This window comes from Melospiza georgiana, chromosome 19, assembly GCF_028018845.1.
Source record: "Melospiza georgiana isolate bMelGeo1 chromosome 19, bMelGeo1.pri, whole genome shotgun sequence".
In the NCBI taxonomy this organism is placed as follows: domain Eukaryota; kingdom Metazoa; phylum Chordata; class Aves; order Passeriformes; family Passerellidae; genus Melospiza; species Melospiza georgiana.
This window is the reverse complement of record NC_080448.1, coordinates 11,786,025-11,810,269: the sequence shown is the minus strand read 5'-3', so window position 1 is coordinate 11,810,269 and position 24,245 is coordinate 11,786,025. Positions and strand designations below refer to the sequence as shown.

The 24,245-nt window shown below is 42.6% G+C and overlaps 1 protein-coding gene across 2 annotated transcripts in view; it reads right to left on the bottom strand.

Annotated features, from left to right (window-relative positions):
• Nucleotides 1-1,424: 1,424 nt before the first annotated feature.
• The window catches only part of USP32 (ubiquitin specific peptidase 32), a 63,289-nt gene continuing 40,468 nt past the window's right edge, over nucleotides 1,425-24,245 (bottom strand). Inside the window, exons 11-34 of one of the 2 annotated variants that reach the window (XM_058037589.1) lie at nucleotides 23,019-23,080; nucleotides 22,806-22,908; nucleotides 21,337-21,529; nucleotides 20,073-20,248; nucleotides 19,229-19,369; nucleotides 17,460-17,577; nucleotides 14,666-14,820; nucleotides 13,961-14,042; nucleotides 13,399-13,473; nucleotides 12,781-12,919; nucleotides 12,431-12,536; nucleotides 11,837-12,010; nucleotides 11,191-11,365; nucleotides 10,436-10,587; nucleotides 9,732-9,843; nucleotides 9,333-9,535; nucleotides 8,844-9,028; nucleotides 8,404-8,490; nucleotides 7,371-7,491; nucleotides 6,508-6,699; nucleotides 5,661-5,952; nucleotides 4,837-5,246; nucleotides 4,471-4,563; nucleotides 1,425-3,805 (exon numbers count right to left, since the gene is read on the bottom strand). In XM_058037589.1, the coding sequence (XP_057893572.1) occupies nucleotides 3,632-3,805; nucleotides 4,471-4,563; nucleotides 4,837-5,246; nucleotides 5,661-5,952; nucleotides 6,508-6,699; nucleotides 7,371-7,491; nucleotides 8,404-8,490; nucleotides 8,844-9,028; nucleotides 9,333-9,535; nucleotides 9,732-9,843; nucleotides 10,436-10,587; nucleotides 11,191-11,365; nucleotides 11,837-12,010; nucleotides 12,431-12,536; nucleotides 12,781-12,919; nucleotides 13,399-13,473; nucleotides 13,961-14,042; nucleotides 14,666-14,820; nucleotides 17,460-17,577; nucleotides 19,229-19,369; nucleotides 20,073-20,248; nucleotides 21,337-21,529; nucleotides 22,806-22,908; nucleotides 23,019-23,080 (3,720 nt within the window). In that variant the 3' untranslated portion in view covers nucleotides 1,425-3,631. The remainder of the gene's footprint in view (nucleotides 3,806-4,470; nucleotides 4,564-4,836; nucleotides 5,247-5,660; nucleotides 5,953-6,507; nucleotides 6,700-7,370; nucleotides 7,492-8,403; nucleotides 8,491-8,843; nucleotides 9,029-9,332; nucleotides 9,536-9,731; nucleotides 9,844-10,435; nucleotides 10,588-11,190; nucleotides 11,366-11,836; nucleotides 12,011-12,430; nucleotides 12,537-12,780; nucleotides 12,920-13,398; nucleotides 13,474-13,960; nucleotides 14,043-14,665; nucleotides 14,821-17,459; nucleotides 17,578-19,228; nucleotides 19,370-20,072; nucleotides 20,249-21,336; nucleotides 21,530-22,805; nucleotides 22,909-23,018; nucleotides 23,081-24,245) is intronic. The other variant, XM_058037590.1, reaches the window with a different exon arrangement.

The following is a 24,245-nucleotide window of genomic DNA, read 5'->3' as shown; positions in this document are numbered from 1 at the left end:
ATATTTTGATGTTTAGATACAGGGAAAAGCAGGGATAGAGCCTCCTGTGGCAGCCCAGGGGAGGACAGGGAGCAGGGCTGGAACAGCAGCTCCAGAACAGATCCAACACTTGGATCAGGATGGAAAATGCCTTTGGCTTTGGGGTTCAGGGAAGGGAAGGGACAGTGGTCACTCCTGTGGGCAGCAGGGCCCTGCAGGGTTGGTGCTCCCATCCCTCCCCTCTCTCTGGGGGGAATCAGAGGGTTTGGCACAAGAGGTGCTGTCCCTGCTGTCCCTTCCCCTCCCTCCCAGCAGAAGCACCAAAAGCCCCCCCAGGTTTGCAGAAGTTTGGCTGACCCAGCCCAAAAACAGGAGAGGTGCTTCCAGCACTGCCCACACACAAAGGGAGCAGGGAAACCACAGCAGAGCCCATTCCCCCTGCTCACTTCTGAGCCCTCCTGCAACACCTGCACAGTTCTGATCTGGGAATCAGAGGGATTCAGCAGCAGCACATGGCTGCAGCTTGGGCAGGGATGTGACACCTTCATCTCTCCAATGTCCCCTGCTGCACTAAATCAATAAAACTTTACCACTGACAGCAGCATGTATCAACATCCTTAGTAATTAGAGTGTTTCATCCTTTTAAATTCCCCTTTCAATACTTCAAAGTAACAGAGGGAAATTCATGACAGGAACTTCTTTATACTGAAATGAAATTTTCAACCTTGAAAATGCCCAAGTGACCCCAGTGGAGCCATGAGGTGACCACATCCGGTAAGAATGACCAAGAATGACCAGTGCTCTGAGAGTTATCACCAGGAAAGTGCCACCACCCAGTGCTGCACCAACCTCCCATCCCAGCCACAGATGGCTTCACTTCCAGACACACTCTGGGGATGCTGCTGCGTGCTAATCCTTGGGTAAATACCCACTGAGCATCTTCAGGGGCTGTAAAAACAGAACAATGGTTCATTTCCAGCTAAAGAAGGCAGGTGATGTGTGCTCCTGACATCAGCCCTGTGCAGACTTTGGTCTGGTTGCCAGCTCAACCAGAGCCACTTCCTGCTAGGGGAGAAGTGAGTGCAGCAGGGCTGGGAGGGCAGCAGGGCTGTCCCTGCCTGCCCAGGGACACCTCAGGCACCAGGACTGCACGTCAGGTACCTGCAGATCCTGTCCAAAGACAGAGCAAAGCCTTCCTGTACCTGAGGGATCACTTCACTGCTGACAAGGATTGTTTTCAAGTAATAAGTGTTATTATCATCAACAAAATACCCAACTTACCTTTCATAAACAATGAAGAAGCTGTAAAGAATTGCTGGATGCCTGCCCGTGCTTCAGCTTTTGGATTGACAAAGGCATTTAAGCTTCATAGAAGCAGCACAGACACTTCAAAGCAGGAAAACAGTTATTAAAAATTATCTGACAAGAAGTGACACTTCATCTGCATCCACAGTATTTAATTTGTTTGAATAATATAGTTACAGATAAACAGGTTCACTCCATATACAATTACCAATACCTTTGTTTTAATACAGCTCATATTCCAGTACATCAACACTATTTTATTTACAAGGCATTTATGTACATTAACATCTTTCTAAAGTCAGTGCATTGTCAATAAGTTTTATACAATAATTTACAAAGTGAATGTAGTTAATAGTTAACTTAATAAATTTACTACTAATTCTTGAATTAATTTAATTTAAAAAATTAATTACAACCAATGTAACAAACACAGAAGATCAAATAACATTAGTAGATTGTGCTACCTGCTTAAATAAAACATTTTAAAGTAAATCAGTTGAAAATCTTTCACTTTTCATGGAGTTTGCGGAGGGAGGAGTAGACAAGTGGGTGTTGAAAAAGCTTCTAACCTAGAAATTCACTAGTCATGTCTGCTTCTCTTTAGGCTCAATGTTCAGACCACTTTAAAGATAAAAGACCATAGAGGATAAGGAGCAACACCTGACAGGTAAGACAAGACTCATTTTGGAACAGATCTGCTGTCCCCAAAGAGGCACAACCTCCACGGGCTGGCAGGGCTCTGCCTGAGCAGACAGCCACACCAGCTGATAGCATTTCCTCCATGGATAAACCCCAGATCCTCCTGGAAATGATAAACTGCTGAAGGTTTGGCATTCTTGTCAAACACCCCAAAATGAACCCAAACATTAATGGCAGAGAACCATGTGAGTAACAGTTTTGTTAGTGAAGGTACAAAAATCTAGAGAACTGGGAAGATGATGCATGACAAAATTAATAAGCTGCTCAAGCTCAGCTGAAGAACAAAAGGCCAAAAGAGTGAAAATTTTATCTTCATTCAGATATGCAAACAATTTAACACTGAAAATGTTTAAAGAAATGCCTGCTCAAAAAAAACCAACTCTCTTTTTTTCCAGTCTCTGCTAAGACTCAGTTACACTTCCCTTCATGCAAGAAGCCCCTTGAATTACAGAGCATGTTGCAAGGGCATGGAAAGCAAGTCTGGTTTAATTGCAAGTATTTGCATAACCTGGTGTAACAAACAAACAAAAAGAAGATAATTTCAAAAGGCAATCAAATTTTTTGAAAGCAAGAAACTGAGTTAGGAAACCAATAAAAAAAAAACCTCCATCCATGAATGCTACGACAGCTACCTGACAGCCACAGCTTCTTCCTTGGAAATACACAGTGGATACTCACAGCCATTCACTCCAGAGCCCTTACAACAACAACAACAAAACCAAACAAACGTGGCTTTCAATTGAATCAGATGCATTTTCAAAAGTGCAAATTTCAAAAGCAACACCAGTCATGAAACATAAGCTCAAGCATCTCTCCTTCCAAAAGCTGGGAACGTTCTGTGCAATGTGCACATTTTAAGACACCGTGAGTGTAATCACAACTACTCTCTCCAACCTGAAGTTTCTTCTTGAGGCAGCTCAAAAAAGTTTGAGCCAGCACTCTTCAGGCAGAAAAGCCATTCCTGAAACATGTTGATCTGCACAGCCAACACGTGGAGAAAACACAAGTATAATAAAACCATTCAAGTGTAGAAATTAATCTCCTCTCAAATGATGATTTGGTTGTGCTCCCAACATACAGAAAGAAAGCAACTGACACACATTAGTGGTGGCAAAACTGGAAACTTCTCTTCCCCATGGCAATAATTTGTTTCCATTTGTGCACTTTTCCTTCTCTTGCCTTCTCTGTTTTGCCAATAAAATGCAATAAAACTGCAGGAAAAAGGAGGTAGCAATATCATGTTGTCCAAAGACAACACTAGAAATTGTTTTTCCCCGTTACCTTAAACCTAACCAGAGCCTCGGGGGGTGTTAGAACAGTTGGTAAACTCTACACTACTCTGTTTAGCTCTTATTTGGATGTTTAATTTAGCTCTTATTTGGTCCTAGTTGGCTTTTCTCAAACCATTGGATTTAAAGGCCAGTGGCAGTCTCAGATGTCCAACATCAGAAACGTTTCGAGCATGTAGTGAGAAAACAGAACAAAACAATACTACTGGATATTAACTGCTTAACCAGGGGCTCTTTTTGTGCTTTCAGCTCACAGGGGACAATGACAACCACAAGCTGCTCTCTGGCTCAGTCAGGGCCTCCCCAGGGGCACATCCCAGGGTTTCTCCCCCAGTCCAGCCCAGCCCAGGAGCTCAGGCTCACTGCAGCACACAGTACTTCTTGTAGTCGGACTCGAAGTCCTCGTCCATGCTGCTCGTGTCTGCCATCTTCTTGCCATCGATCTTGGGCAGGAACTGGGCATAGTCCACCCCCTGCTGCTCGTAGAACAGAATGTAGGCAGAGTCCGTGTCGATCTCGTCCGGGTGCAACTCCTGACACAGGGAAAACACCCACAAAAACCCCATGGGACAGCTGCTGCACTTCAGACACACACTGCTGCCCCAAAAAGGGTGTTTTTAACTGGGTGCAACAGAAGGAATCCCATGTTCTGTCTCCCCTCTTTGTTATCTCGCTCCATGAATTACTTGGGAACTCTGACAACTTTATGGTGATGAATGCAAATACTTAGAAGTGTCAGAGCTGAGTTATTCACCAATTGAATACAAACTGCTGCCATCATGGAAATGTATTCCTGGCTTTCCATTCTTAGTCATTTTTACATCTTTGTACAAAACAAGCATCTTCCCTTAACTGTGGGAGCAGCTGATGAACAGATGTTACCTTGGGAAAAAACCTCACGTACAATTTCAGCTAATAATTTTAATATTTATCTGGTACAGCTTTGGAGATGCTTCTGATTTCAAACAGCAGCTCTCCACAAATGTTTAAGTTAGTGGAAGGTGTCCTTGCCCATAGCAGAGGAGTGGAATGGGATGAACTTTAAGGTTCCTTCCAATCCAAACCATTCTGTGATTCTAAAATTTCTTTAGCTAGAATTTCTGATTCTAAATTTATTCAGCTCTGGTTAATGAAGGCAAAAATTATTTGAAATAATAAGAATAATGATGTGAAATAATGAGGAAAAGAAGTGCTTTACCTTGCAGCTGCTGTCATTGTAGCAGTACCACTTGTTGTTCGGGTTTTTGGCATAAGTGACGTAATGACCCCCTCCCATAATTCCTGAATGGCACTGAGGAAAAGGAAGAAGAAAAGAAATCCTGGATCAAACATCCAGTAAATAATTCCCAAGTTCGTTATCTGTGAATGAGCCATCATGACATCAGCTGGAGCTGACTAACTTTTGAAAAACACATGCAAATTAGCAGACACATAATTCATCCCCAGTTTTACAGCGACTTTACAGCGCTGACTTTCGCCCTCCTTCCCTACAGATGCCTGTGCTGGCACAAACCCAAGGCAGGCATTTGGTCAGAGCAGTGTGCCAAGGAGGAGCAGCACCTACCGAGATTGCATATAGGTTGTAGATGGGGTTGACCCAGACGTCGTCTCTGTCTCTTTGGTCGTCGGCGGTGTCGTCCTCGCTGTGGTTCTCGCCCTGCCCGTTGCTGAGCGAGCTCTGCTCCCACAGGTACCCGTTGGCCAGAGCCCCCTCGCTGTCCTGCCCGGGGTACAGCTCGCTCTGGCTGCCCCCCAGGGCCTGTCCTTTAGTCAGGCCATCCCCCTGCTCGTGCTCAGCACCGTTCTCCCTGCTAGCAGCCAGGTTTTCCTTGCTGCTGGACAGTTTGTTTTTCCCCAGCTGGGGCAGCCGCAGGCGCCCTTTGCCTCTCCCCAAAGTCCTTGGGCTGCTGTTGGGGCTGCTGTTTTTACTTGAGGGGCAGCTGGTTCCACTTTTCCTCCCCAAGGATGGAGATGCTGGGACAGAAAGCACAGAGATGACTAAGATGAGTACAAACACAGTTTAGATTTCTTTTTAAAGCTATTTTTTTGAATAACCAAACATTTAACCCCACTATTTCCCTGCACCTCATGAGTAATATATAGAAATAAAACCTCATCTTTGTGCACACCTAAAAACTGTAATTATATTATTTTATGCTAAAGCACATGCCTCACTAATTCCAGCCCATTTACACAAGTACCAATATCTGTTGTCACTGAGCAACTTCTTAAATTTTCTTTCATTTTTTATGCTAAAGCTTCACTAAGGACCATTTCCAAGTGTAGTGCTTTGGCAAAAAAAAAAACCCAAACATTAACATTTTGTACATAACATTTTTCCCTTCCAAACACCAGCACAGAGTGGAATTTTCCCCAGTCATTCCCTACCTTTGACGTTATTGAGGACAGAAGTGTTTAGGGAGGATGGACTCCTGTTCAGTGTGTCCCCTTCTCCTGCTGTGCCACTGCTCTGCACATCTGCTTTCCTGCTGTCCCCCTGGCCAGGCCGTGCTTCAGGAAGGCTCTCAACCTGCAGGGTGAGCTGCTTCCTTTGGAAATGACTCGGATCCCTTTGTACCAAAAAGGCACTTGGGTCAAAGTTTTCTCTGGGAAATTTAACAATTTTCTGGGATTTTATCCAGCGGCCGTTAACGAACTGAAATCTTTTCAGGTGGATGATCTAAGGGGAAACAAGGTAGAGAAAATTATTAAAGGGGGGCAATGACATCCCAGTGAGTAATTTTATTGTTCAAAGAGAGTTTTTCCCAAAACATACACATTTTATCTAAGCTAGTAAAAATCATGCTCTGTGTGACAGTGTGGATTTTGGGATCGAGCTGGTAAAATATGAAATTAATATTTTCATGTGGAAATGATGGCAAAGGTTGCTTCAATTCAGTGATCAGCACTGTCTGTTTTGAATAAGCTACCAAATGCGAAAAATAAGAACTGCAGGTGTCCCACAACCAGAGAGGAGATCTTGTCACCATCTGAGCATGAGCTGTGTCAGAGCAGCTGACACTGAACACAAACCACCACCATTTCCTGCAAGGCAGCAGCTAAAAACATTCTGAGGGATTTGAGGTTTGCTTTATTTGCCTGCAAACTCAGTCAGTGCCCCACCTCAGAGTGTGAACAAAGCAAACCATCTTATTCACAGCAAGGCAACTTGGCAGATTTGGGGACAACGTGCTTTGGGTTTGCTGCTGAGGAGGAAAATGACACAAGATCCTACCAAAATAGGGGGAAGTCTCCAGAGATCCAGTTTCTTGGTGGCCAGACAGTGGGTCTTGCACTTGGAGCAGTAGTACATCTCATCCTCCCCCAGCTCCTCCTCGCTGGTGAAGGCTCTCAGGCAGCTGTCCAGGTTGATGGGCTCTGCCTGGGCTCGGCGGCTTTGCTCAACACTTTCATGTTCTTCCACAATCTGAAGGGAGAGAAAACTCTCTCTGACTTGGAAATGTAACACACACTGCTCAGAGGAGGGCTCTCCTCACAGTATCACAAATAACTTCACTGGGTTGTTCAGAATTAAAGATAAAAATGAGATGTGGTTAAGTTTTAGCAGGAATTTCATTTCAGCTATGAAGAGGCAGATAAAAATAATTCACTGTTCTTATACTTGGGCTCTGCTTATAAATTATCCATAAAGCACAACTTTATAGATAAAACTCACAAACTGGAACAGTTATTCCAGATTCACCCAGCTACAGGCTCACCTTCAGATGAGTTTTGTTTGCTTAATGAGGAAATAGGTTTGCTCACATGCATAACTGTTTATAGTTACAGAAAATTTACCAAATTAAAATATTTTGTAATGTATTATGTAATATATTATTATATATCTTGACTAGCTTAAAACCAACTCACGACAGACAGCAAATGCACTGCTGTGGTTCTTTAAAAGCTTCCCTTCCACACCATTAGAGCACATAAGAGGCCTAACATCAAGACATTGATTTATCCAGAATATACTGTCCCACGATTGCTGCCTTTGGTTTGACAGGAAGGGACAAAAGCAGCATCACAGAGCCCAAAGGGCTGCAGGGGGTGGTGTTCAGGTGCTGGCAGAGAACAAAGGCTCCTGCTGGCGTTTACCCGTTCCTGCGAGGTCTGGTAGCGCAGGTGCAGCGCGGTGGGGTCCCAGTCCACAGCGATGCAGGCATTGCCCACACAGGCCCTGTCCTCTGAGCACTCAATCCTGCAGCCACGGCAGAACCTGGGGCACAAATTGGCTGTGGTCAGTGCAGGCTCCAATCATTTCTACATTTCAGTTCTGCTCCTGTTTTGGCTCCTCTGCACCCTCCAAGCTCCAGGCCTCACCTTCAGTGTGAGACATTTTTATGCAGCAATGCTCAGGGTTATTTGTGCTTTTAATGCAAAACTTTACCAGAGTGAGAAAGGGAAGCAGCTGGGTGAGCTCCACCATCTGCCTGCACATGATCCACTGGAAGGTGTCCCTGCCCATGGAGGGGTTGGCATGGGATGATCTTTAAGGTCCATTCCATTATGATCCAGTGCTGACCAAACCCAACTACAACCCCAAAAACTCCACTGCTCTGTCTCCACAAGTCATTTTCACCATGATAAATAATTCTAAGAGCTATAAAACACTTTTTAAAAAATTAGTTTGTGGCCTGAATACCTTCCAGCAAAGGTCTGGAATTTTCATTAACAAGTCTTTGTTTATGGGAAATTCCAAGCATCCTTCCAGGGTGAGTTTCCCATTGCCCATTTTAGATCTTACCCTTCAAATGGCAAGGAACCCACAGGGGCAGATGAATTACATATAAAAATTTGGGTTTGTGTGAATCCCCCCAAACCATGCAGGTCTGTGGACATCCAAGGCTGCACACAGACAGAATATTGTAAGGGGTTAACAGGTTCTGGATAATCTCATTTCTGTCTCCTAATTTAAAGTTTCTGTGGCAGCAGAACTTTCAGCTCTGCAAGTCATAAAAGCTGTGCTGCAGAGCAAGCCTGCCCGGAGAGAGCTCTGGTGAAATTACATTCCAGATTCTTATTGTTTGATATTACCTCTGAAGTCTGAAATGTACCACAGCCCCATTACCATAAATTACCTTTCTGCTGGAGTGATTCCCTGCTGTAAATGGAAAAAAGGACAATTTACCTGTACCATGGACACCAAGCACAAGAATTTCCATCCTTCTGAACTACCCTGAGGGTGAAGGGGTACTGATACCCCATGCTGTCATCACTGCAACAGAGGAGAACACAACATCAAACAGCAGCACTCACTGCAATTACCTCCCTTCACTGGCCTTGTTATGATTACTTAAAGAAAACCCTCAAAATTATAATTTTGGTTACAATTTACTATTAAAAGCTGCCTTTCCATGGCTTAAATTCATGAGATATAAATAATTATCAATCACTGGATAAGAACACAGCCAACATTTAAGTGCAGCTACATTTAACTGTACTAAAAAGAATTTAATTTTAATTACTGCCATTATTGTGAGAAACCAAATGAACACAATTTTCAATCTTGCAAGCAAGTGTAAGGCACTGCAGTGTAACTCAGATGCAAGGCTGAGGTGCCCAACTCACCAGTCCTGTGCATGGTTACTGGCTTCCTGAGGAGGGAGGGGGCTGGCCAGCCTGGAAACCTGGATCCACACAGCATCATAGAGGTCCCTTTTCCGGGTGTGAACTGTGCAGGGAACAATCAGGGGCATCCCAAAGAGACTGGGCCTGTTCTTCTGAGATGAGAGAAAATACAGCTCTGTCCTCATCTGTGGGAGCAAAAGGAGGAGTCAGATGTGAAGGTGCATTAACTCACAGTGCAATAATCACCTGGATTGCTGGCCTTGTGACTTATTTCAGACCTTGGCAATTAAAATTAGTCAACAATTGTATTAAAAGTACTCTTAATTCCAATATTAAATACTGGATTGAAAAACGTTTCTATTTTATGACATGATGATGGGGTTATCTGACCACATCTCACATAAATGTGTGTAATTGTTGTGCGGACATGAAAAAAAAAAAAAAATCTGCTTTTTCCAAATTTCTTGCCAAGTGTGCAAAGGCACTGACCATTTTCCTGTGCACTGCAATGATGTAGCCTGTGCAGGGGCTGTCACACAGCGAGGGCACGTGGCCATTGAGGGTCCAGCTGCGCTCTGTCCCGCATGGCACCACAGTGTTTGGCATCCCGTTGGGAATGAGGCTTGGCTTGGGGATGTCCCCATTCATCAGGATGGTGGGGGCTCCGTTGGCTGATGGCCCAGTGGAGGTCTCTGCAGGCAGACAAATCAATTATCAATTATCACAGCAGCCACAGCTGAGCAGGGTTTTCATCCCTTCCGTTCCGTGTGGACGCCGAGCACAACCCGCACGCTCCTGTCTGTAATCCTCACTTAATGATAAACTTTGGTGCTGAGCTTCTCCACAGAGCGCAGCTCAGAGGAGAGGAAAAGCAGAGTTTGGTCTCACCTGTCTGCACAGGGCTGGATGCTGAGGTGGGGGAGCCTGGGATGGGGATCTCAAACGCACACAGGAAGCCGCTGACGGACAGACGGACCTTCTGGTTGTCCTGGGGGAAGTTCTTCAGGAGAGAGGGAAAGCTGCTCAGGCACTTGGACACCTTCATCTGGGACCAGAATGTGTTCTGTTCTTCTGCAAGCTGCGTTTTTCAGCTCCTCCCTCCCTCCCATCTGCCTCCTTACACCTTTCCAGGAGAATAAAGGAGCCCAAGCCCTCTGCAGGAGCTATCAGTGCTCTCTAACCACACCCACAGCACCTCATTTCAAGCACTTTTAATCTACAGCAAAAAAATGCCCCTGGAAATAACCACACACACTGTAAGCCAGTCATTACTTATGGTCCTGATGTCTTGACAGTGTTTAGATTCATCACAGCACCTTAACTTGAGATTTATCACCTCAAGATGATTTTTTTCCCCCTAAAAATATCATTAGCAATCAATTTAATCTATTTACAGCAAGCTAAATTACTGTTTAAGAATGAAATAAAAGTTCATCTAGAGACATAACTAAGCTGATTTTTTACCATACTTTTAGTTAAATTATTTCACAGCTCTTGTAAGTAAAGTTTAAATGTTAAAAATAACAAAGAAGGAAAAAAAACAAAACACCCAAAGCGAGTTGCAGCAATAATTAACTTTTTCTTCTTTTTACCTTTATATTGGAGCTGTGCACCTCTGCAAGCAGAATCTGCTCTGGTTTGAGGCCACAGAGTTCACTCAGCTGCTTTTTCAAGCCTGTGTACTTCTCATCCATGTTCAGTCTCAGCCCATATCGAACAGGAGTGGTACCATCTAATTTAATTACTTTAAAGGGGAAAGGAAACACCCTGGTCAGCAGCCCAGGCAGGTTTTAATGACAATAATACATTACAGCTCTCTACTTATTGGAAAATATTTTTTCCCCAACTTGAACAGATGATTTATTTCATTTTCCCAGTCAATTTTTAAGGTCTGCAGGCAATGTCACAATGTCAGAAAGTCTCTTGCTGCACAGGCAGTAAAAAATGGTTTCAAAATTTGTTTCACTGTTTTACCATCTTTCCTTTTGCCCCTTTTCCAGCAATCCACAGCTCCTTCAGAGCACAGTTCATGACCCATACTGTCCAGCCCCTGTTTTTCCTCTGGACAGATTTAGTACAACCTCCACAAGAGAGGGAAGTTCTCAAAATTCCCATTTTAAAAAGATTTATTATAAAATCCTTCAATCAAGACTAAAAATGGGCCATCCTTTTCTGTTTCTAAAGGTTTTATCTTGTTTTAACTGTGTTCCAATGAAAATTCTTGCACTTTTATATTAAAATTACTGTATTATTGTAAATAAGTAGTAACACAAACAAAATTTGATGGTTTATAGCTGTTCCACTCATACAGATTTCATCTGAGGAATGGCACATTTACAGCACTCACCTGTAATTTCTAGGTGCATGTAGCTGTCCATTGGCAAAGGCAAGGATAAAAAATTAAAAGGGTCAAACCTAACACTTATATGCCCACAAGTTTTACATTTCACTTGTGACTTCAGCTGCCCATGAAATAAATCTACAACAATGGATCTGTTTCTTCTCAGATGGTTTTCCCAGGCCTGAAATGAAGCACAAAAAAATAGAATACCAAGTTAGAAACTGGACACTATTTCATTGGTCTCCAAAGTTTCATTGGCCTATGGGAGTCAAAGTATTTCCACAAAAGTTACTTCCTAATTTCTAATAAATTTAGTTACAGAACAAGTAAAGTTCTCAACACAATAATCAAGGTATGACACAATTTAAAATTTCTGAGGAGATCATCAGGCATCTTGAAATATTTTGATACTCTCTAATTTTGAGTTGTTCAAAATTGTTGTCAAGTATCATCTTCATAATTTTATTACAACAATTAAAATTAATTTTCAGCTCAAAAGTGAAATTATCTCTGTAAATCACAGCTCTGACAAGATCCCAAAGGTGCTAGAGTCCCAAAATGTTGCCATAGGCAGCCTCATGAACAATTTCTCAGCTTAGTACTGTGAGGAAAAGAAGAAACACACAAAAAGCCCCAAAGACTGAAGCCCCACCTCTGCTGCCACCTCCCAGTCCGGCCGCCCATCACTGTCCTTCAGCTCCACATATGGCTTATCATGAACTCTGTTCAAGTCCTCATGGAGCCCATCCAGGAGAAAAGCCAGAAGCTCCTGGGAGTCTTGCTGTTGAAAGCCATTAAATCTTGGAGCATATTTTGCTATTGTCCACTAAAAAAAAAAAAAAAAAAAAAGAGCAGAAATTTATTTATTATCATGTAAAAAATGTAAAAATAAATCAAAATATTGTAGATGAGATATGTGCTGTCAATGAACACAAATTCAATTGCCAAGAGCTGAAGGGAGCCCCTTTGCTTTCAGAAGAAAAGCTCATTTACAGGTAAAAATGTACCTTTTTTTGTACTTAAAAAGGGCTACAAAAGCCACTTGTTATGGCACAACTTGTGTCATACCACATAACTCCTTTATAACCACAAATTCCACCAGGTCTGATGAACACTGGCTCCTTCCAGGGAAAACTGAGTCCCCAAACTGCTACAATGCAGGTAACACCAGGAAAAAGTGCACTGAATTTCTGCTTTTCCATGCAATCCTTGTTTTCCACCCCAGAATAACCCCAGAATAACTCACCCTCAGCTTTAAGGGGGCTATGTTCTTCTGGGTGCCACTCCACAGCTCCTGCACCAAATCCCCATAGCACTTGGCCATGTGTCCTTTCATTCCTATGGGATTTGTCCTGGAAATCACAAAGGAATTAACACCAGACTCAAATGTAACCACAGCTCAAGAATGGAGATGAAGGAAGCAGAAAAGCTTCAAGCAACAGGAGGTTGTGTTTCCATGCCTCTGAAGCAGTATCTGCTGCAGAGCTGCTAACACTGAATTTAAATCATTCCTTCCCCCTGAATTGCAGCTTGCAGAAGCAGACAGCCCTGAATAAATGTTCCAGCACCAAACTCCACTGCTCTCCCCAGGATTACCTGTTCAGCTCGTAGAGATGCCTCCCTGAGATGAAGTACCGGGTCAGGGGCTGTGTGTTGCTGACACACTGGATGCTGGAGTTCATGAAACACGTGTTCCCCAGGTTGCTCAGGCCTGTAGCACCCTTCTCAGTAGGAACTGAGCAAAAAGATCATCATTTTAGCAGTTGTGCACATGAGAAAATTCAGAATGTTGTAGCAGCATCTTCTCACAGTAAGCAGTTTAATGGAACCTGCTCCCAGTTATGACACTACATGGATGCAGTAGATGTTTAAAATATCTGCTCTCTCAACTCTGCCTCACAGAAATTGAGTATTTTGTTGACCTGATCCACCACAGACAGCAGTGCAACCCACACAGAATATTTACAGGTAATTATGGTATTCAAAATTCTGGATTTGTTTGTTAAAATCTTAATTATTCCTTGCTTTAACAAAATCCAAGGGAATAAACAAAAAATCCCACCCTCCCACATCTCCAGCACTTAAGTTCATGCAAAGGCCAAGACTTCACTCAGTGTTAACAAGAATTGGGTTTAAAAGGATTGTTTCAACATGTCAACTGTTTTTTGGGATTTTTCTTCTCATCATAATCCAGTGACTCTGTCAGAGACTCACCTTTGTGTCTGTCTATTTTGCTGCTGTTTGCTATAAAAGACATCTCTTCTGGCCAGCTCATGTCTTTGTTTCGAACTAGAAAAGGACATGAAAAGGGGCTTTTAAAAATTGTTACTCACTCCAGAGAGCTTACACAGCTGAAGAGGTTTAATTAAAATTTTCTAATATTTGGGATTAGAAATGTGCTTACTTCTAGCTATTATTTTTGCTAGTTTTCATTTCAATGTTTCTAATCATTATTGGAACTCATTCTAACACTGGCATCCCTCCAGCCACACCAGTAACATCTTTAGGAAGCAGCCTTGGGATTGCTTTTGCTCTTGAATAGCAAATTTTTCAGTGCTTATTCTTATTCTCAATAAAGATCCACCAGCTCTGAACAAATCAGTTCATGAGCCACCATTATTATTTTATGTTGTTGCAAACTAACAAAAGATCCAAATGTATTTCAAAACAGGGGCAAAACACATGTAAACTTTCCTAAATTAGCTTTGTCACCACCTCCCCACAGGTTCCCGCTGCAAACCTCTATTTTTAGAATAGTATATTATCCTTTTTATACCTTCTATTACTAAATGCTGCTCATCTTGGATTTTAAGGTATTCCAGTCTGTGATCTTCATCATCCAGCAAGGTGAGATAGTTCTGCAGGAGAAAAAAACACATCATAGATTTAGAGTTGTACATGAACTGAGGATCATCTACAGGTCCTGAAAGGATGCTGTACACTCTGAGGATCCCCTACATGAACCAAGGATCCCCTACATCACTGAAAAGATCCTCTGCACTCTGAGGATCCTCTGCATGTACTGAAAGGATCCCCTACATGTACTGAGGATTCGCTACATGTACTGAAAGGATCCTCTACACTCTGAGGATCCTCCACATCTAATGAAAGGATCCTCTGCACTCTGAGGATTCTCCAGAGGTACAGAGAAGATCCTCTACACTCTGAGGATCCCCTACATCTACTGAAAGGATCCTGTACACTCTGAGGATCCCCTGCATGTACTGAAAAGATCCTCTACACTCTGAGGATCCTCTGCATGTACTGAAAGGATCCTCTACACTCTGAGGGTCCTCTCACCTCCAATGGGAATTAAATCACAAAACCCTCTGATAAACAAACACCAAGAGCCTTTAACTGTAAAGGATCTTTATGGCCGTTCTCATTTCCCTGTGCACGTGCAGTTAGTAGATTCTGGAGAGGAATAAGAGCACATAAAACAAAAAACAAAGCACGAGGGCAGGCAGAGGAGCAGGGTTACCTCGCTGTTGTAGAGCCAGAGGCGCATGTCCTCCTCCTTGATGCGCAGCCGCTGCGACAGGTACTCGTGGATCTCCTTGATGGTCTGCATGCGGCTGAAGCAGCCAGTGTAAGCCAGAACCCTCTTCAGAGGGGCATTTGGGGAGGGGACATTGCCTGCATTCACAGTGGGACAGCAGGAAAAGATTTCAAAAACAACTGCATTTACCCACAGGTCACATCAACAACTGTACACTGAATGTACTCTCTGCAAAAAGTGTTCTACACTCGTAGTGTTTAGCAGTTAGGTGTAAGAGTAGTTGTTACTGACCCTTTGGGACAACAAATTTGCTGTCACAAAGCAGGTAAAATAGCTCCCTTCTTAGTAAAACCTATTAGAAAGTTGCTTCTCTGAGATTCTCATAGGAAATTTAATAATTCAATGGTGTTTTACAAGTTTCCACAATTCTTTTTGTCTCTCAAAGACACAGTAGGAGAGGCAAAGGGAATTTTCAAAATAAAGGATTTCAAAATTTCATTAGGATTTCCTTTTTGAGAGAAGTAAAATATAAAGTACAAAAACCAGTTTGACTATTTTTGGGAGTAACACGACTTTGCTTCAGCTCATCTGTGGGGACGAATGCTGATCTGGGGACATGAAATCAGCCTGGCAGCTCAAACCAGAAACACTCTTAATAACTAAGTTTCTTAAAAACTAAATTCCTCAAAACATTCTGTGAAGATACCTGGGACTTCCACCAAAATTTCTCAACAAGTTCACACTTGCAACAAAAGATTAATTGGTCGAGATTGTTGCTCTTTCTAATGGGAGCTCATCTTTAAATAAAAGATTTGGGAGCTCATCTTTAAATAAAAGATTTGCACTAGAGATGAGACCAACTTTAAAGAGGGGAATTTCTTTTGAGCTTTTTTTGTTTAAAACTCAGAAGTTCCCCATTCCTTACAAACATGACAAGCATTTTTATCCAGCCCAACTGCATTACTTAAGTAGCCCGAGGAGTGACACAATTCTATTTTCACTGTTAAAAGATTACAATAAAATAAAAAGTACAACATGAAAAGGTGCAGTATTACATTATCACATGCAATTTGACAAGAGAGTAAATGATACCTTATAAATCAGCAAAGCATCAATCTGGCTTCAGTGTACCAAGAAAAGTACACAGTTTTTTAAAAGAAAACAACATTTTCTGAGATTAGGGATCAGAGGATTAGTTGTAAGATTACAGCAAGAAAGCACATTTGAGAACTCCACAAGATTAATAACAGATTGGACAATCAAATTAGTGCAGTGCAAAGTAATTCCAAATCAAGATCAAATTTGGCACATGAGAAGATTCTGTTCATTGGAATTTGGGCATTTTAGGATGTCCAAACAAAGCAGTTTCCATTGGATTAGGTCAGGCAGGAAAGCTGAGTTTGGGCAGAGCAGTTTGTGCAGCACAGCTCGATGGCACAGGCAGGGCTGAGATCCTCCCAAAGCAATGAAAAACTGAGCATCTGCACCAGGTTCTACCCACATCCTGACTCTGGCAAGGCTGAAGGATTTGCTGAGTTTTCAGCAGTCAGGTGAGCCCATTTTTGGACATGTTACTGTGGATGCCCAAATGTGAGTGCAGGGATTCCTTCCAGCCTCTGTGTGAGGCAAACTGGGGACTGGAGACAATTCCTGCAACACCTCAGCTGAAATGTGAAGCCACAACCTAAGATTACCCTTGTACAATCTTTTGGTGAGCATTACCAGCACAATTATGACAAATAGATTTTAGCTGGGTGTTTAGGCTTTGTATTTAATTGTCTTTTTGAACTACACCAAACAATAGCCTTCATATTCCATTCATTTCACCACTCTCTAAAGAGCATTAAATAATTTTGGGCATCAAAGCCCAGCTGCCCAAGTAACTCAGAAGCATTTGGCTGAGCATTAATTGAATTTATTGTGCCATTGCAATATCAGAGAGGCACAGAGGCACCTATTCCATGGCTACAGCAATCACTCCCAAAATGGGAACGCCCAGCTCTGGCTCTCCTGATCAGTTCAGCTTCTGCAGTGCTCATTTCTCACCTTCAACTCATCCATAAACATGGCAATCAACAGATTTCCCTGCAAATACTCCCTGGAACCTTTTCCCTTGAGAAGAGGGCAGGGGAAAGCCCTGCAAGTGCTTCCTGGAGCCTTTTCCCTCGAGGAGAGGGCAGGGAAAGCCCCGGAGCCTTTTCCCTCGAGGAGAGGGCAGGGAAAGCCCTGGAGCCTTTTCCCTCGAGGAGAGGGCAGGGAAAGCCTTGCAGCCTTTTCCTCAAGGAGAGGGCAGGGAAAGCCCCGGAGCCTTTTCCCTCGAGGAAAGGGCAGGGAAAGCCCCGGAGCCTTTTCCCTCGAGGAAAGGGCAGGGAAAGCCCTGGAGCCTTTTCCCTCGAGGAAAGGGCAGGGAAAGCCCCGGAGCCTTTTCCCTCGAGGAAAGAGCAGGGAAAGCCCCGGAGCCTTTTCCCTCGAGGAGAGGGCAGGGAAAGCCCTGGAGCCTTTTCCCTTGAGGAGAGGGCAGGGAAAGCCCTGGAGCCTTTTCCCTCGAGGAGAGGGCAGGGAAAGCCCCGGAGCCTTTTCCCTCGAGGCAGGGCAGCCCTGGAAGCTCCCGAGCGCCGATGGTGCCGCAGGGCGATCGAGCTGGAGCACAAGCACAGCACAGGAAGCTCCCCCAGCCTGGGCTGGCCTAGAAACTGCACAGGGGATGGTGGTTCTTGCTGCATTCTTAAGTTACCTCTGGGCAAATGCTGAGGGAACATTCTGAGGCTCATCATACCCATATTGACCCAGACGTTGGACTGCTGGGTGCGCGTGGCCGGCTGCTGCCGCAGGAACAGCAGGTACCGAGGGAACAGCTCCAGCTCAGGCACGTTGGTCTTGCTGTTCTTGATCACCTGCAGAACAAAAATGTGAGGAACATTGCAGAGACTCACCTTGCAAGTGTGGAGGGAATAGCAATAGGAACAGCAGTGATTCATTCATTAAAAAGTGGTTAAATTATTAAAAAGCCAAACTCTTTAATGAGGAGACAAAAAATCCAAACTTCTTGTGGGGTTTTAGGCAAATATCCCCAGGAATGACAATTTCCTGATTCCTAAGCACTTTTTGGAGCTTATTAGCTGCAGGTTGTCAAAAGCAAACACCTTATTTAGTGCAGCATCACTCTCTGCACCACACCATGGAAAGAATATTCTTATAACTCCTGGAATATATGTGAATCCACAATGAACCTCATTAATTCCACTCAGTGTATAATACTTGCACATAAAGTTTCACAGCTGTTGAAAGAACTGACAAATGCAGGATAAGACATTTGGTTTGAACTTTGTCAACCACAGGATTGACTTAAAGCCTTCATATTGTACAAACAGGCTGCAACCTCCTTTTGTTACATTTTGCTGTCTTTACAGGAAAAGCTGAAATTACCCCAAAACAGATTTTGCAGCTTTTCAGCCACCATTTCTACAAAGATTTTGCTACTTAGATCTGTCCAAATATACAATCAGAAATGGAAGGAATGTTCAGTCTTTGTGTGACCACGTGAAGCAGAAGAAAGCGGCTCAAGCTGTGAGAAGGAAGGTACCACACTCAAGTGCCACAGTATTCAACTTCAGCTACAACAAAAACAATGGTGATGACATTTTCTGAGGGGAAAAAAAGCACATTGCTTTGTGTATAAAGTGATGTGGCCTTTTCTGGATCATGAAAGGTGTTTGTTTCCATGGAGAATGTGTGGGAGGAGGTAAGAAGCCAGTGATTTTTCCCTCTAAAATAATTGTCGGCACTAGAGCCAACAGACCAAATTGTCAAAAATATAGAGATAATCCTCTCCCATCTGTGACACTGAATGTTTGTGACATCAACCACCAAAAACCTATTGCTACCAGCACAAAAAACCCTTCATATCAATTTTTTAAGTGCATCTCCTACAAGGGACTACCTGACACAGAACAAAACAACCAGTCTGTGGAATAAATACGCTCAAGAGAAATTGAAGAAAAAGTTTCCAACATTTCCAAGAGAGCAGACTCCTGCAGCTCCAGCTCCCAGGTGTTCTTGAGCAGCCATTCAGGCAGAGGAGAGTCCTGGCCTCACCTATTGCCAGCTGCTTTTGAGCTCTCCCCCAAACCCTGCACGTTGTGTTTGTGATGCTGAACCTGAAGCAGCAATTGTTGCTTTCCCCCCACTTGATGAAATTGTCAGAGAGAAGGAACAGGTTTTCAGAGCTGCAGGTGTCCCACTTTCCATTTTATAGCTTTTTAACTCTATCTCAGCCTTAAGGATGGGAGTTTTGATGCCAAGCCTTTTAACCTGAGCTCAGGTTTAGTTTTGTGTGCTTTAGCAAGCCCTGCTGCCAGAGCCGTGGGATTGAGATTGTGCTGCAAGCTAAAACTCCTCCTAAACAGCACAACTTTCCACCCAGGGCCAGCCTGGAGGCTGCTTTTCCCCAGTTTGCTCTGCCAGACACAGGATGAAGTGGGAGATGATTGTAGGAGGTTACCTCTGGACAAACCAAATTAAAAAGTGCCAAAAATCACAACTCACCGGCCTGGGCAAGGACAGGTTTGCTCCATACCAGTGGTAAAGTGCTCTCCACACTGGCTCTGGCACCATGACATAGTCCTTTCCTTCCACCAGCTGTGGGGATCTCTTCAACCTTCCACCCTCCATGGTTAATGATGCAGCCTTTAAAAAAAAAGGGTTTTTGTCATATCTCAAGGGAAGAAATGAGTACATGGCCACAGTGATTTTAGTTCATGAACACTGAACACTCTTTAATTATTAAAAGGCTTCTAAGTAACAATTAGCAGCTGCTTTTCACACTGAGAGATGGTGGTTAAATGTAACAGTAATTAACGTTCAAGTCTCATTGTTTACTGGTTCTCTAAAAGCTTGTGCAGTATAAAATTCATGTCTTTTGCTCTTGTGTCACCTACTCCAACAATTCTGGACAGAGAAGTTCCAGCTCTGCTCAGCACTGATGCTGCTGCTGTGTTTCATGTTCTGTTTGCACCCATACTGCACAAACTGTCAGCTTTGTTTTACTGTCTTGTTATACAGCAGCAGCAAATTCATATTCAGATGGAAATGCTGAAGTGTTTGATTATCCAAGTATTTTACATTTAATGCTGCAAGCTGCCTTTTCATAAATACCTTCCCAATTGTAAGAATGTTTTGAATGTTTCTTTTCTCACAAAACACAAGAGTAGCTGTAGAAGCAGAACACAAGTTTTCCCCTCTTAGAATAAGAGTAAGAAACCTCAATTTTGCTGTGGGACAGAGCAGCATTGATCCAGAATTAAGCTGAAAAAACCCAACATAAAAAAGCAGTGATAAAAGATAGCTAAAATGTGCTTTTCCTCTATTGCCATGCCTTGGGTGCCTTTACCTTGACTGGCTCCTGGGTCACCAGGGGCTGGTTATCAATAGCTCCTGGTTTCTGGGGGTTCAGCTGGAGCAGAGCATTCCCATTGGAGCCCAGGAAACACTGGTTGTTATTGTCTGAAGTGTTGTGCTGCCTTGCAAAGCTCACCTCAGAGCCTGGGCTGCCAGGGTACAGAGTATCTGAGCACAAAGCAGAAGAAACAGAAATAATTAGAAATAATTCACTTGTGATCCCATAAACCACAAAGGAATGAGTTACACTCTTGTATCCTTGTTTTAAAAAATACCAAGTTTGTTGCCCTTCCTCCTGCAGTGAAACATGCAACTCTTCCACCTCCAGAGGGATAAATCTGCTATCTCTCAGAAAGGGATTTATGATTTTATATTATATCTTATATATTTTACATCATGATTACATAAACACAGCTCTTTGCATGAGCAAATGTGGTGAGAATTTTGTTGTCTGGATGTTTGGATATCAAACTCCTAAAAAACTCACAAACAGAACTGAAGATAAATCCAATAATGCCTTGGTTTGTTTTTCCTTGAAAAGGCAAATGATTCTTATAGAAGCTGCTTTGGTCATGCAGAACTAAATGGAAATTTCAATAAAAATAAAAAGAAAGATCCTTTGTCTCTGTACCCTTTGTTTCCCCCAACCCCTATACCCAAAAAACATCACAGTAATTTACCTAATTTCAACTGAAGTGACAATTTTAAAATGTCAGATGCAACCTTACAAGAAAAAAATCTCCAATTCTCACAAGAACTCCTTGAAAATCAGGACTAAAATCTCTTCTTTCACAAAGATGGCTCTTAGGATCTGCACAAACTCATTCACATTTAAATCACATGCCCTGTAAAAGTACAACTGTGCTTTTCCTCATGGTTTTTTGCTGTTTCTTCCCTTTTTGCAGAGTATAGGATCAACCAGCTTAAAACAACTTAATGTGAAAGTGAGGGGGAAAATCCACTGAGAAACTAAACCACAGGACAAAAAAATACCTTGAAAATAATCCTGGAAATGAATCCCAGCATAACAGATGAACTGCTGTTAAACAAGACTTTGTGTTTAGCCACCACAAACAAAAAAAATCCTTAAAAAACCCTAAAAAAAAATCCTTAAAACTCCTAAAAAAAATGCTAAAAAAATCCTAAACCCCCCTGCAATGCAAGCTGTGCTATGTCTCTCCTGGAGGGGTCCATGCAGTGTGCAGTTTTCCCAAAAGCTGTTCTACATTAAACCTCCAAGGAAATAAGATGCTTACTGCTGCTGGTGGACTCTGAGGCTTCTGAGGCAGTGGAAATATTATCTGAAAACTTTTCTTCTGGAGCACTGAAGTCATTAAGACCTCCCATTTTGTCTTCTCCCTGTTCTGGGGTATTGGCTGCAGCAGCTACCAGGGGATTCTTACCTCCACTCAAGACAGATGAAGGCTCTATCACAACTGGGTTTGCATCCTAGAGGTGGGAAAAAGCACAAAAGTTAATTAAGAGCCAAGATCAAAGATGTGTCAGTCAAAGCAGCCACCTAAAATTCACAGTTCTGTGACTGCTTCTGCACATCACAAGATTTGCTGATGGAAAAATGTTTTCTACATGTACAAATAAAAAAAAAAGTCAGCAGAAAACAACTCCCAAAATTGTTAAAACAATCAAATAAACCATCCTGCACAGAGTCAGAATTCCAAAATTATTTGGAATAATAGATACATAAAAATATACCTGGTTTTAAACAGCTGTAATTACAGACTGTAATTATTTGAATACTTGAAGTTCATGTGGTTACATGAGAACAGCAAGCACAACAACAAAAATCACTTTTTTCCCTCAAACATGCAGCATTTCACAGAAATTCTGGTGGTTTTTGAGAAGTGCAGTGAGTAATGGCCTTGTGCCATTATGCAAAGGATTAGGGAGAAAATCCTGAGCACATCTGAGCACTCACACCAGGCTAGGGATCAAATTACCTGGCATTTCTGGCATCTCAAACCTCATTTGGCCAATTCATTGTGTACAAAGTATAATAGTCTTTACAAGGGTAATTAATGCACACATTGCAGTTTTCTGAGTACTTTCAGCTATTTTTTTTATTAAACAAATCAAGTACATGATTACTTATGAGTGCATAAAAACTCTATTGAGAGGTTTATTTCACTTGTTTAGCCTGCAAATAATATTTATCTCCAATTACATTTTATTAAATATTCTCTATTTTGTACAATTCAGTGGTGCTTTAGCTTAAATATTTCAATTAAAGGTTATTAAAGAGCACCCTGTATCTAAAAAGTTTTAGTAGGGCTCCTTTGATTGGGTATTAGGCTATTTTGTGTCATTGCCTCTTAAGCTAATTATAGCAATTTCCTCCTTTGTCCAGAAAATTCAGAGTGGATTTGTGGCCCAAGCCAAGTCAAACTCAAAGTGGGCAGCTTCATTATCAAATGGATCAGAAAATGTGAAATAAATACTCCTGTGAGCATGGTTTTTATTCAAAAATAATCTTAAGATGCAGGAATGATGAAAGAGATGAGGATTTAATGAAATTACAGTGCAAAGCTCCCCACATAACAATGATTCAGCAGAACAATTATTTTCCACCAAGAGACAGGAGATGCTCAGTTCTGAGCATTATTGCTTCAGCAGACATTTCCTCCACACTGTTTTTTCCATCAACACATTCAGAAAGACAAGAAATCACTTCTTCAGTATAGATTATTATTATTATTATTTTACTTACATATTTGACATATTCTTTCCACTGGTGCCACCAGGGCATAGCAATGAGAAACCAGTTGTGCCCTGGCTGGAGGCCATACCTGCTCTCCCTTTCCAACCAGCCTCTGCACAGAGAGAATGGGAATTTTTAGCACAAACAGGGAATTTCCAGATCTTTTACAAATACTCAAAGGTGGATTTGAAAGGCATTTAAGCCCCTGAGCAAAGCACACACCTAATAATCTGTCCCTCCTCCTCTGGGGTGGCAGGTCGCAGGCCCAGAACGATGTGACACACCTGGAAAAAGAAAGAAATTCTTATTAACAGGGAAATAAAAGCAAATAAACAACTCAGATGAGACTTTTTCATCATTTTATAATGGAGCAAGATTTAATTTTACTTAAAATTGAATAAATCACTGATAAAGTCTTTTGAGCTGTGAGCTGCTCACCTTGTTCCCACTGTTAAGAGAAAGGCACCAAGAATGTGAAATGCCCCAAGACCAATGCTGAGGTGAAGAGAAAAGCAAAAGTTCTCATCATTTCAGGCTGTGCCAGATGCCAGGGCTGCAGTGGATCAGACACACAAATCAGGGTGTCTGGGTGTGCTGGGGACAGGGAATGAGGAACTGGGACAGCGCAAGTGGTTGGAAGAGGATGAACTAAAAGTTAAAAAGGAACTGAAAGGGAAGAAAGTGGGAATGAGTGGTTCTAGATGGGATTGAAAGGGAAACAAGCACTGGAGAGGCTGAGGGAGAACTTCAGAGCAGAGCAACCAACCCAAAGCACAGCCAGAAGCACTCTGCAAGTGCAGGGCATGCTCTGGATGTCTGGGGCTAATTTTCTCTCTCTTTTTTAATTCAGTTTTGAACTGGACTCGAAGGAAAGGCCCCATCTCCTGGGCAGCTGGGAGGGGTTTCATTCCCAGTACAAACCAGTGTCAGATGGCTCCTATTTCACCCCTTCCCAGTAGAGCTGGGCAGGAGGAGAGGAGGGAAGGGCTCCTCAGGAGGCTGCCAGGGAGCAGGGGCAGCTCTCAACCCTCCCAGATGGTTTTGCTGCTCCCCCCATGATTTACAGCCTTCTCCTCATGTCTCTTTTGAGGCTATCAATTTGTAACTCAGCTGGAGATTTCTAATCACTGCTAAGATGTCTTATTTAAATTTATATTACAGTGAGAGAGACCATTTCACATTCTGAATGAAACAAAGGCCATTAGCCAGGGGGTAGCAACAGATTTTCCAGCACACACAACACAGCTGGGCCTGGTGTTTCTTTTTAAATTTGTGTAGCTAAAATGAGATTCCTCAGATAAACCAAGCCCTCTGCAAACAACACCACTTGTTGACAAGCTTTCCACTCAGAATATTTGGCTTTTCTGTCTGCAGATGAGGCACATGACACCTCAAATAAATGCCCAGATAAATCAATGGCAGGCTCTGCCCTGTGCTTTACGGGATAAA